General features: G+C 40.2%; 1 protein-coding gene across 1 annotated transcript; it reads left to right on the top strand.

Annotated features, from left to right (window-relative positions):
* The first annotated feature begins 1,379 nt into the window (after positions 1–1,379).
* On the top strand, positions 1,380–12,862 carry LOC147004729 (synaptonemal complex protein 3-like). The gene is made up of 8 exons (XM_085837719.1): positions 1,380–1,524; positions 1,991–2,060; positions 2,208–2,242; positions 4,128–4,245; positions 5,447–5,546; positions 6,325–6,423; positions 12,244–12,348; positions 12,456–12,862. Exons 1-8 carry the CDS (start codon positions 1,416–1,418, stop codon positions 12,507–12,509), a joined length of 690 nt encoding a protein of 229 aa, XP_085693845.1. The 5' UTR covers positions 1,380–1,415; the 3' UTR covers positions 12,510–12,862.
* The last annotated feature ends 688 nt before the right edge of the window (positions 12,863–13,550 follow it).

Raw genomic sequence — 13,550 nt, 5'->3', positions numbered from 1 at the left:
GCACCGACCTAGTGAACACCTTCTACCACAGTCCCTTTTGTGCAGCTCTCTCCTCAGGCAGCCTGTGACACTTCCACGGGACTTCTTTCCTGAGGGTGGGTGGGGACAAATTACAAATTGTAGAATGCGCATGCGTGCTCTGAGCAGAGTTGGCCACGCCCCCAACAGCCATTTTTCCCTAACAGACATTTTCCCCCCATAGAGGTTTCTGAGTTTATATAACAATGTTGGTATGGATGTGAGAGATAAGGGCCTTTGGGATAGATTACAATGATGAGGCATGACAAAGACATGGCAGTGAACCAAGTCCATACCAGTCTCAGTCAGGATTTAGTCTTATGTAGACCCCACTGGCTTCATTATAAGACTCAGAAAATGGCTGTTGGGGGCGTGGCCAACTCTGCTCAGAGCACGCATGCGCATTCTACAATTTGTACTTTGTCCCCACCCACCCTCAGGAAAGAAGTCCCGTGGAAGTGTCACAGGCTGCCTGAGGAGAGAGCTGCACAAAAGGGACTGTGGTAGAAGGTGTTCACTAGGTCGGTGCCCTGGGTGCCCTGGTATTCTGTGATGCACTTCAGTTGGTAAGGACACTGGCTCTGAGGGCCTCGGGCCTCCTCGGGCCTCCGGGCTCCTGGCTCCTGGCTCCGGCCTCGGGCCTGGGGCCTCGGGCCTCCGGGCTCCGGCCAGCCTCGGGCCTCCGGGCTCCGGGCTCCGGCCTCGGGCCTCGGGCCTCGGCGACCATTGGCAGAGGAGGGTGTGACCCTGCACGAGGAAGGCAACTAGGCCTCGGCTGGCTCCTGAGTAGATATCAGGGAGTCTCCCCTAAGCCTCGGCTAGGAGGAGGCTCCCGAGGGCAGCGAGTGTAAGGGACTAGCTTTGCCCACCCTGGCAGAGAGAGGGGCTCAGGGAAGCTGTGGGGAAGGTAAGAGTGCAGGTCCTGTACATTTACCTTTGTATCTGTTTTGGTTGTTTATTGACAAAGGGGTCCCTGTGTCCTTGAAATAACAAACGAGCAGGGTCCTCTCCAGAGTGTGTGGCACTCATTACCATTACCAGTTCATTACCAGTGACACAGTGCCAGGGGCTGAGTCAGCCCAAAACTGCTCAGTCCTCTGGGGAATTATAGGGAACACAGGGCATGGCTTTGCATGCTCATTAAGGGCACCTTCCACGCACGGGCCACTCCCACCCCAGGAAGGGCAGAAAGCCAGCATGAGGGGTCCACGTGGAGGCCTGCAGCAGAGGGCCAGCTCCACAGCCCTCACTGCATACCTGACAGGACAGGACAGGGTGCCACACCACTGTTATCCTCCATGAACCTACCTGTTCCTAAGACTCTCCTTGAATTTCTTTTCTATGCCATGGAAGTCACAAGGTGTAGGAGATAGGGCTCACACCTTTGCACAGTCGACATGCCACCCAAGGGGAAGAAGGCTACCAGCAAAAGTGTGAAGCACCCACGGGATTCTTCGGATACTCAATCTGATGATGCCATCCAGCACAGAGTTCCCCGCAAACCAGGTAAAATCAGGAGCTTTCTGGGAGTCTCTGCCTACCCCAGGGGACAATCAGAACTATCTCTTAGCAAGTGGGGCAGAAGGGAAGCCCAGGCCCAGCGAGGATCAATGATTCAGATTTCAGGACTCAAATTCCAGATGTCAAGATTCAAGTTTCAGATTTCAGTTTCAAATGCTGAATATTGTATTTCAAGTTTCTTAAGCTGTTTGTTGACTTTAGATTTCTCCCTTGATAGTCTCATCCCAGGAGTCCTAGCCCAAGCCACCATCACTTCCAACCTCTCTCCTGGCAAGGAAGTGATTTTAAAATCACTTTAACTCCGGAAGGCATGTAAATATACAAATGCTGAGAAAGACAGACAGAGGAGCAGAGAGACAGAAATAGAGAGCTGAAGCAGGATTTAAATATACTTTTCTTGTCTAGGAGTCAACTTATTTCTTGTATTCGCCCCCCACTTTTTTCAATATAGCAGAGCAGGCCATGATGATGGAGATCAGTGATGAGAGTACTTCATCAGATCAAGATGATCAGCAGGCGAGGTAATCTATACAACATCTTGTTTGTCTGTCATTGTAAGGAAGTTTCAGAAAATTCAACTTTTCTTTGTAAAATACCACGCAGCATAATACTTATTTCCAGATAAACTGGATATTCATATACTCATTTAAAAATTATGTTTTTCATAGGGAATCTGTTCGGAAGACGGCAAAAAAACGTCAAGGTATGTTTTCTTTTGTTTTTTTTTGTTTGTTTGTTTGTTTGTTTTTTGTTTTTTGTTTGTTTGTTTGTTTTGGGTTTTTTTTGTTTTGTTTTGTTTTGTTTTTTTTTAAGACACTTGCCATTCACAATGCTGTTTTTCAATCATTTAACTTTAGTTTGGTCATAAGTGAGTCTCTGACCCACAGGACAGTTTTTGATGTCTCTTTCACATATATTGGATTGCTTTGTGTATGTACAGGGTCTCCTTTATTTCTGTATACATTTCTTTGCTTTTTAAAGTGGTGTTGTGGAAACAGAAATAGTTTTCACTATGACGAAGTCCGAGTGATTTACAAAGAAGAAATTGAGTAGGATGTGTGTTCCTGGATGGGCTAGATGAGGTCATCTCCAGTTTTAAACTACTGTCTTTTATATTGATTAGTTTCAGCATGCTCTTTTCATGCTCTGGATGAATTTTGTTTTTCTGGGTATTTGATGTTGTTGTTCCTAGAATCCCAGGGCCTATGGGAGTCTTCATGCAGCCCTTCCTAACTCTGAGTGAGCTATTTAGGAGAAAGTTCCTTTTGTTGTTGTTCTTTTCCCCAGTGAAAAGTGTGTGAGGTTGGATCCTTAACCGCATCTGTTTTCCACTTGATTATTAACTATTAGCTCTTGATTATTAACTATTAGCTCTGCTTTATGAATTGACCCACATCTTTACAAAGTGACTAACTAGAGTTTGGACACCTCTCTAGAGACAACACTAGTAAGACTCCTCACTGAATTTTGACCCATCTCTAGAGACAATTTGTACAAACAAGTATCTTGGAAAGCTTTTGTCTTCTTGGTGCTGATAAGGAGCTTGGATTAGGAAGAGTCACAGAAATTGTAAACAGATAGATAAACTGCCTATCATTGCAGGCATTGCTTGATCTGTATGTTCTAGACATAGTTATGGCCCATATTTTCTTGAAATAAATTCATATGGTGAAATATTATGAATTCCAGCATTTATGGGTAAGCGTGTGTTATGAAGTCAAAGAAAAGAATTTAAATGTTCTTTATTTAATCTGTTTATCCGCCAGGGTATTGTTTCTCTCTATTTAATTTAATTTAATTTAATTTTATTTTTAGTAAATACATTGCCTAGGCATCGTAGATAAGAGTGCTTAAAACTACCTTTCATATTGTATATTTACTTGTATGTTTTTAGCAATGTTTAAAATAAAATATACTTGTGTTTTATCAAGTGGGTTCTCACAAGACTTCATCCTACAATTATTGTTTGAAGAGAAGAATATTTACTAAGTGTTTATATTCTTTTTAGTAACTGGTTCTGAGGGAGAAAATCAAAATTGTCTTGGATGTCTTTATATACATGATATGAAATAATTACCATATTGACTTGGACCTTTCTTTTCTCTCCATTAAGTTGTGGATTATATTTATATACATATCATATATATATATATGTATATATATGCACACATATGATATATATGGTATAGGTACATATATATCATTCATGTCTCTCTCTCTCTCTCTATATATATATATATATATAGATAGATAGATAGATATACATATATAGATATATATGTGATATATACCAGATATTCATATATATATATGTATACATATGTAAGATATTTCATATATGTGTATATAAATTATATATATGTATATATATACATATATATATAATTTTGTACAATAGAAAGAATGAGGGAAAATGGAAGCATTTATAAAAATGTCATAAAAGTTTGTACTTTGGAATGATGCCTATTGTATCATATATTAATATTTTTGTGATATTGCTCAGAGAACTTATCTCATGTTAATTTGAATGTATGGAAACAGAGTAACTTCCAGTTGTATCTTCTAATAAAATTTTCTTTCGTGGATAGGTGGCCTTGCAGAGTCACACCTTGCAAAGAAAAAACGGTTTTGTCAAGATGTAGTAACTTCTGTTGGCCGCCTGAATGAAAAACTTGTGAGCATTTTTAAAAGTCAAAAAAGGGAAAGGTAAAGTTGTTGACTTCTTTGAATTACAAAACTTGTGCAATTTCTTACTCTTCATTAGCGCCAATAAAGGCAGATTCAGGATCACTATGCATGGATTTTGAATCTCCCGTGAAAACTGCAATTACCTTGACCTTTCTCTGAATAGAAATTTGTATTAGTTTTAGAACCTCGGTTTTGCAGAATTGAGATATTCAATGTAGAATACAGCGACTATAGTCAGCTTCTTGCATTTTAGAAAACAACATAACTCTATCACTGTAAAGGTCATTGATGCTTATGTTTAGTAATTGGCTGGCTGCATGCATGTCGTGTCAGCGCCAAAGCATTCTGCACAGGACAGCAGATAAAGGCAGCCTATGTAGACACTCTTAATATATCGTAAATATGAGTCTTAAATTTTAGTGACAGTCTTACAAATAATGTGAACGAGTGTCCAATTGCTATTGCCATTCTTTTGGGAAAGTCACTGTGAGCCTGGGAGAAGACAAATTCTCTGAAGAGTTCTCTTATGGCAGTTCTTGTGGAGGAAGGCATATGTTACCTGCAATACCATCAATTTGCTCTATCAGAATCTATGTTATCTAGCAAGAGAAAAACATACTGTTGTAGGTAGAGGTCAAATAAATAATTATGGAACACTAATATAGCAGTGAATACTTAAGTGATCAAGAGGGAAGGCATGTGACATATCCTCTCTTGTTGTAACTTAGGAGTACATAGTTTTATAATGGGGCCACACGACTTCACTTTTCTGTCTCCCATTAGATTATTTCAATTATTAAACTTACCTAAAACTTTCAATTATTAAAACTTACCTAGGTTTATGAATCATTTACATCAGGAAATGCAAAATTTGGACGTCACCTAGAGCTAAACACACTGGAGGACTTTGACGTTTAATTTGCTCTGTGATGTCTTTATGGTGAAGCTGATACATAAAGAGTGGAAATCAGTTATTTTTATACATAATTTGTTGTTTTATTCTTCTTGTTTGTATGGGCAGTTTTCTTCAGTAGAATATAGGCAAGGGTAAAAAACAGATGAGTTTTCCTGTTCTGTTTGTTGCTGGTTCAAATTCTAAGTGTACTTGATGTCTTGTATCTCTTGGTTGTATGAATTATACCAAATAATTTTTCTTTGAGAGTGCATAATCTGTCTTACCCTCATAGTATAAGACCATGCTCATTATTATATTTTACAGGGATATGATTCATTCCAACTATTCTAAGAGCCTCGAGCCTTTGTTTCAACAGTGGGAAACGAATGTGGTGAAAGTTGGGCAAGAAGAAGACAGTTTTATTGTGAGTATCAGGCCTAGCGTAGCAACCAATGTATTATGAGAGTTGGTTAAATATTATACAAGTTCTGCGTGAATACATTGACTGAAATGTCCTAAAACAGCGCCCAATAACTGGTTGTCATGTGCCTTCCATCTTTTTCATACTTAATAGATGAAAGATATCTATCTGGATATTGTGGATGAAGATATCTAGAGGATGACTTAGAGGGTCAGCAGGGGTTATGCCAAGATTACCTCTAGAGACAAGGTCAAGGAGAAGAAAGGGCTGCATATGGAAACTTCATCCGTGTACATGTTGAAATGTGCAACATTTAATACTCATTGTGTGCTAGACAGCAGGAACATATCCTATGTATATTCCTGTGCTGTAGGGATTCACAGATTGTAAGGATTCTCTGTTGACTCCAACATCAAGTACACTTAGAATTTGAACCTTGGTGACAGAAAGACTATCTTAGCCAAAAACTGTTGAAAACTATTTATCTTAAATAATTGACATCATTTACATTGAAAATAATATTTGAATTAGCAAATTGTGTGCTTCCTCAAAGATAATTCAGGCCTGGCGGTGGTGGCCCACACCTTTAATCCCAGCACTTGGGAGGCAGAGGCAGACAGATTTCTGAGTTTGAGGCCAGCCTGGTCTACAAAGTGAGTTCCAGGACAGCCAGGACTACACAGAGAAACCCTGTCTCGAAAATAAATAAATAAATAACTCAGTTGGGGTTTGTGAATATTCAATTTTCTTACATTTTTTACCTCTTTCTTTTACATTTTAGAATTCATCCCATCAACATGAACAGATAATTTATAACACTATGATGGCTCAGAAAGCAACCATGGATCAAGCAAAAACTATTTCCGATCAATTTCTAAAGGTCTGTTTTTGTAGCTGCTAAGAAATCATATCTGACTGACACAGGCTATAGGGAAAGCAGGAGAGAGGCTGGTTCTTCCAGAGTCTATGGGGGCGGTGGGGGGTGGTAGGGGGAAGCTATTAAATTCTTCTTTTAACTTTTGATCATTTTCTATTTTGAATGCTTTCCAAGATTAACCGTGATTACAAAGGGCATATTTAATTTGAAAACTTACCTAGGTTTATGAATCATTTACATCAGGAAATGCAAAATTTGGACGTCACCTAGAGCTAAACACACTGGAGGACTTTGACGTTTAATTTGCTCTGTGATGTCTTTATGGTGAAGCTGATACATAAAGAGTGGAAATCAGTTATTTTTATACATAATTTGTTGTTTTATTCTTCTTGTTTGAATGGGCAGTTTTCTTCAGTAGAATATAGGCAAGGGTAAAAAACAGATGAGTTTTTCTGTTCTGTTTGTTGCTGGTTTGTTTGAGACAGGGTCCATCTACATAGGCCTGGCTGGCCTTGAATGCCTCGCAGTCTGTGTGCCCCTGCCTCCAGAGTGCTGGGATTGCTGGTGTGTGCCACCACACTAGGCATATTAGGACCATTTTTATTTCGTAGTGAAGCATGTGAGATTGCTATGGGACTTCCACTAGTAGTATTAATCTTGTCAAATGGTGGCTTTATGTTCCAGTTTACAGCAATTAGAGATGGCTGAGATACATAACAGAATGATATATATAGATATATATGTATATAAATACATGTATACATGTACATATACACATGTGTATATATATATATATGTATATATATGTGTGTGTGCATATATATATATATATATATATATGTATGTATGAATATATAAAATGTGTGTGTTGTGTATAGGAGTGATTTTGTGTTTGTGTATGTGGTGCATACACACAAATACATATGTACACACACACAAACACAGACACATATGTATGTAATACATACATACAAGATTACATACATACAAGATTTTGAATTTTCATTGATGCTTCATGTTTAAATATGTTTTTAATTTTCTTCTTTTCCTTGAAAATAGAATCTTCTCCTGTAGAGTACATATGAACCACATTTCCCCCTCTCTCCACTCCTCTTATCTCTGTCCCCACTACCCTCCCTCTCTCCCAGATCCACCCCACCTCTACCCTGTTATTCAAACATGTCCCAAGTGTCACCTTTTAAACTAATCGATGCTGCTTTAATCATGTGGCAGTAGTCAAATTCTCTCAAGAGCTTGAGTGTTCCCTATACCCAGCCTAGGTGTGTATCAAAAGTTTAAAGTTGGAAAGAATGTAGCTCTGCTGAGCCTGAGAACCATTTTCTTGAAGATCTACATAGAAGGTGTTTCCTGTACCTGTGCTTTCTCGGGTCCACCAGCAGAATAAATACTGACAAGATGTCTTCTAAAGAGTTTACACTTAGGCCTTTTCCTGGGCATTCACCCAGCTAGCTCATGTAACTTAACCAGACCATCTAGCCTACAGCCAGTCTTGTGACTAGGTCTGTATCCTTCTCTGTTCATGTGTGGTCCCTGTCTCTTCCCTCCACATCCACTCCAAATTCTCCCACTTCTGCTTTCTTCCCTCATCATCCCTCTCCCTGCCCAGAAGATCCATCTCCTACTTCCTGCCCACCCATTGGCCATCAGTGCTTTATTATAACCAATCAGCAGCTAGACAAACACTGATGTAATTCAAGATTGGCTTTAGGCAGGTGAGGAAGGGTAAATATTTAGGATATAGAAATCCCAGTTGCTGGGCCATAGAAATGACAATACAAGAATCCAGCCAGCACCTAGTTCTCTACAGGTACAGAATTGAAAATAGAGAGACACACCTTCTTCACGTACTGTAAAGGAAAAGTTACCCTAACAGTTTCTTGTAAATGTCTCTGTTGAATGTAACCTCTAGATTGGGAACTTATTACCAAACTTCTACAGTGGTTGATTGCTGTTCCTCTCTCAAAGTTACCAATAGGGTAGTTCATGTGCTCTGTACAGAGGCTCTTTCCTCTTTTTCCTTTTACTCCCTCAGCTGCTGGAATACCACTGGACCTAATCACATCCTGCTAGTACTAGAAATTCGTTTCTGAGTTCCCTCTTTTAATCCCACTTTCATTTAAAAGTCCTCACCTCTCATGGTGCTTGTGAAAATGTGCAAATAAAGTATCAGCGTCCCTTCTTAATTCTTATCTTCTAGTGCTCTCCTCAAAAATGTCTCTCTCCTTCAAATCAAAGTTTCTTTGACTGTCTTTGCTTCCATGCACCCAGTATAGTAGGTTCCATTGGAGCAACCCCCTACTCTGTTTCCCTGCTTTCCTTTTTTTTTTTTTTCCCCAATTCTTGTCTTTATCCAGAGAACCTAGCAAGTTCTCCTTCCAAACCCATTATAAACTTCTTTATATTATTCTTGTTTATATGCTTATCCATGTCCTGGGTATAAGGCAGAAACTGTGCAGTTACATTTTAGTTGTTCCAGGCACACGTGGCACAGTTAGCAACCCATAGCATACACCTCTTCACTCTTCTTTGGCTCAAAAGAAAAATATATTCAGTGATGTTCTGTGTAACTTGAATGCTCTTAAGACAATGTGTCAACCCTATCTATGGAATGGAAATAGAAATCATGTTACATGTTCTATGGAAATCATATCTCCCAATGAGACCCAACTATGCAGTTCAGGTAGGGGAAAGGGTATCCAATTAGCATGCTTATTGGTATCCAATTAGCATGCAACTATGCAGTTCAGGTAGGGGAAAGGGTATCCAATTAGAATGCTCTTAAGACAATGTGTCAACCCTATCTATGGAATGGAAATAGAAATCATGTTACATGTTCTATAGAAATCATATCGCTTGTTCTATCTTTTATCATAAGCCAGTACCTGGGGCAGGGCAGGAGATACTCTAGTTCATGCTATAGGCCTGTAATGTTTTTCCCCTTTCTGTTTCCTTTTGATTTCTACTCTTCATTCACCATCTCATGTTCCCAATATAAATATAAACCCTTTGCCCCCTTCCTGTGGACTATACTTTACTCATGTCTACCAGGAAACTCGTTTATTATTTGTTTGTTATTTGTTTTAGTTCACAGCCCTCCTCCCTCCTCCCTTCCCAATCTCACCCTTACTAATCACTACCCCTATTGCCTCTCCTTTTCTCCCTTTCTCCCCAGAGAAGGGGACCCCACCCCCCTTGTGTAACTCCCTACCCCCCCACCCCCCTTGTGTAACTCCCTACCCCCATGCATCTACTCCCAGCAGGACTAGGCACATCCTCTCCCAATGAGACCCAACTATGCAGTTCAGGTAGGGGAAAGGGTATCCAATTAGCATGAACAGAGACCGAGAGAGCCCCTTTTGACCTGTCGGGGGGAACCACATGAATACTGAGCCGCACATTTGCTACACATGTGTAGGGGGTCTAGGAACAGCTCCTGCGTGTTCCCTGTTTGGAAGCCCTATCTCTGTGAGCCCCCAAGGTTCCTTGTTATTGGACTCTGTGTGTCTTCTTCTGGTGTCCTTCGCCCATAAGACTTGCTCAACTTCTCCCGCCTCCCCCCATTCTTCATCCAGACTCTGCAAGGAGGTGCCTGATGTTTGGCTGGGTGACTCCACATGTGTTTCTCTCAGCTGCAGGATGAGCCCTCTCAGGACACAGTTATTCTAGGTTCCTGCCTGCAGACATAGCAGAGTATCATTAATAGTGTTAGGGCTTGGCTTTATCTCATGGAATTGGCTTCAAATTGGGACTGTTATTGTTTAGTTGTTCCCTCGGTTTCTGCTCCACTGTTATCCCTTCACATCTTGTACTCAGGATAAACTTTGGGTTGAAGATTCTGTGGGTAGACGGATGTCCCTCTCCCTCCTCTAGAAATCCTGTCTTGCTACAAGAAGTGGTCATTTCAGTCTCTATAAACCCCTCTATTAGGAATCTACACTACAGGCAACCCTGTAGGCTCCCCTTATCCCCTACTGACCCAGGCCTCTAGGTAGTCAGGAGAGATATCCCCCACCTCCCTGATTTCCATTCTCACTCCCAGGTCTCTCTCACACAGGTGCTCCTCGCACCTGCTCACCTTGCAGCAGCCCCATACCCCTTTCCTTCTCTTGGTCCACTTCAGATGACTATTTAGTTTGCCCCTTGAGTAAGATTCATGCATCCTCCCTCCTCTCTCTTCATTACCCACCTTTGACCTGTGTGGATTGTGCCATGGCTATCCTTGCACTTTATGGCTAATGTATACTTATAAGTGAATGCATACCATGCTTGTCTTTCTATCTAGCAGTTATAGTACTCAGGAAGATATTCTCAATTTCCATCCATTTGCCTACAAAATTCATGAGGTCTTTGTTACTAATAGTGGAGTAACATTCCATTGTGTGGGTATACCAAATTTGATTAATCCATTCTTCATGGGAGGGCCATCTAGTTTGATTCCTGTTCCTGGATATAATGCCTAAAGCTGCTATGTACATATTTGAGAAAGTGTCCCTGTAGTGAAATGGGGCATGTTTTGGGTATATGCCCAGGAGCAGTATAGCTGTGTCTCAAAATAAATGGATTCTCAGTTTTCTGAGAGACCGTCAAACTGATTTCCAAAGTGGTTGTATAAATTTGTACTACCAATACAATAGAGAAGTGTTTTGCCTTGCTCCACATCCTTGCCAATATGTGCTATCACTTGAGGTTTGAAAATTTCAGCCATTCTGACTAAACATTCATCAATGTTTCATGTCAGGAACTTTTTTTAGATTTAATGCTTTCCTTGACTGGTCTATCAGTTTCCTCTATTGTATCATCCATGGCTGAGAGTTTCTCCTCCATCTCCTGTATTCTGTTGGTGATGCTTGCATCTGTTGTTCCTGTTCAGGTCCCTAGGTTTTCCATCTCCAGGATTCCCTCAGTTTGTGTCCTCTTTTTCTCTTCTATTTCTACTTTGAACACTGTTATTTATTTCCTTTACCTTTTAAATTGTAGTTGCTTGTATTCTTTTAAGTGTTTTACTTGTTTCCTCTTAAAGGCCTCCACCTGTTTCATCCTATTTTCCTGCAATTCTTTAAGGGATTCATTCAATTCATCCTTAAAAGTTTTTATTGTCATTATAAGATTGGAGCTAAGGCATTTTATTGTGATTAGGTTGCATCAAGATAGCCAGTGCTTGCTATATTAGAATATCTGTGCTGTGAAGCTGTCATATTACCCCATCTATGGCAGAATGTGTTCTTTATTGGGCCTTCGGCCATCAGTTCCTGTTCTGGTAGTTATTGGAAGGAGGTCTAAACTCAATGATCCTGGGGTGGCAGGCCTCTTGTGGGTATTCCTGGGCTGAACAATGGTACCCAGGGCACAGTTCAAGTCTCCTGTCACTTGGATGTACTCCTGGAAACACCTGGGTCAGGGATTGGAGGTGAGGATGGGCAGGTAAAGAGGTGGCCAGACAGTGGAGGTTTGGGAGACAGAAGGATGCTCAGGGCAGCTTGCCTTGCCCCAGAGGACTCAGCAGGCAGGGGAAATAGGTACAGGAATGGAATCTAATCTGTATGGTTTCAGATCAGCAGGTCTAATGAAAGTGTGCAGTGGACTTGGGATTCATGGTGCAGCCAGCTTCTGAGGTCAAGGAAGCTCCCACTTAACTCCTTTATTGCACATGGTAATATGTTTAAATGTTAGCAATTTTGCCATTCCTAACAAGCATCCACTGACTGAAAATGTGAAAGCTTTGAGCGTTCTAAGGTTTGAGTATGACATGAAAAGGGTTTTCAAATTGAAGTAGACTTTTTTTTTTTTTTTTGTTCATTTTAGAATATCCAAGAACTTGAGGAGAAACACAAACTTCTCGATGCTCTTGAGCAAAACAGATTGGAAAACGAAATGAAAAACCTGAAGAGGAAGCTTGTGGAAGTAAATGTAGGTAGTATATACATAATACTGAAAATCAGGTATCTTTTTGATCTTTGGATGACTTCTTTTAAGAGATACTGATAATAATTATTGATATCTCTTTTTCAAAACAGCATCAACAGGACTTGGCAGCTTTAGAATCCTGTCTTGATACTATGTTCTCCTAGAATAATGAAGAAGATAAGCTGTGATCATCTGTCATGTGACACACACAAAACATTCCATACACTACCAAATATTATGATGGAAATTGGCCCATCTCATTTGTCATTCTTTTGTTTGGTACACATCCGACTCCATGTCTCTTAAATATCAAGTGAGCTCTGAGCAGTTTGATAGGTTGCAGCCATGACAAGATAGTAAATGTTGAATTATCAGGCCCTTTGGCAGAAACACAGAAGCACTCTCACTAACACTAATACTTAGATTTGGCAGTACACGGTACAATTAAACTCACTGGCCTTATAAAAAGTCTACTGCAACTTACATTTGTCTTGTAGAAAGCAAAATCCAACTGCTATAACTTACCACAAATTGAAAAGAGAAAGGCCAGAAGGTCCCCTGCAGATCTTGGGGCTAGGGTGGGGTTGGGGGAGCAGGTTTGTGGTATTTGCAGGTAGCTAGTGTTCGTGTAATTGGTTTTATGTAGCTGTTTAATGACAGTAGTCCTTAGTGTCAATCAATGGCATTTGTTTTATGTATAATTATGCTTAATTTCTTAACTCAGTATTCTCCTTCTGCCCTTTGGTCATATGCTATGTAGAGTGCTTTGTTTTTCAAGTTACATTATCAGTGAGTGTGCAGAAGTTTCCGTAGGTATGTATTTAACTCATGAATCACTGAATCACTGTGTTGACTTCCCTCTTACATTTTTTGCATTAAATAACATTCAAACCTTCCCTGTAAACACTTTGTTTAATAAACTTGAATTTGGTTTGCAATCTACTTGAAATGTGTCAATTAATTAAATTATCAAATTATTTGAAAAAATATGTTAGTCCCAGAGGAAGGGGAGGATTGACTTATCTCTCCATGTGCTTTCCATTTTAATTTTGACCAGTGAGGCATGTTTTTTTTTTTTTTACTATAAGTGCACAAGCCTTAACCATAAAAATGCACCCGACTTCCTCTGCCATACCCATATGTGCACATATCTGCAATAACAAGGCCCAACCTAAAAGCAATCCATCTACCCATTTTCCCCTTCC

Source organism: Mus caroli, unplaced genomic scaffold, assembly GCF_978045245.1.
Source record: "Mus caroli unplaced genomic scaffold, Mus_caroli_1 scaffold_5, whole genome shotgun sequence".
Classification (NCBI taxonomy): Eukaryota; Metazoa; Chordata; class Mammalia; order Rodentia; family Muridae; genus Mus; species Mus caroli.
Note: the sequence above shows the minus strand (reverse complement) of the source record. Positions and strands in the feature narration are given on the sequence as shown.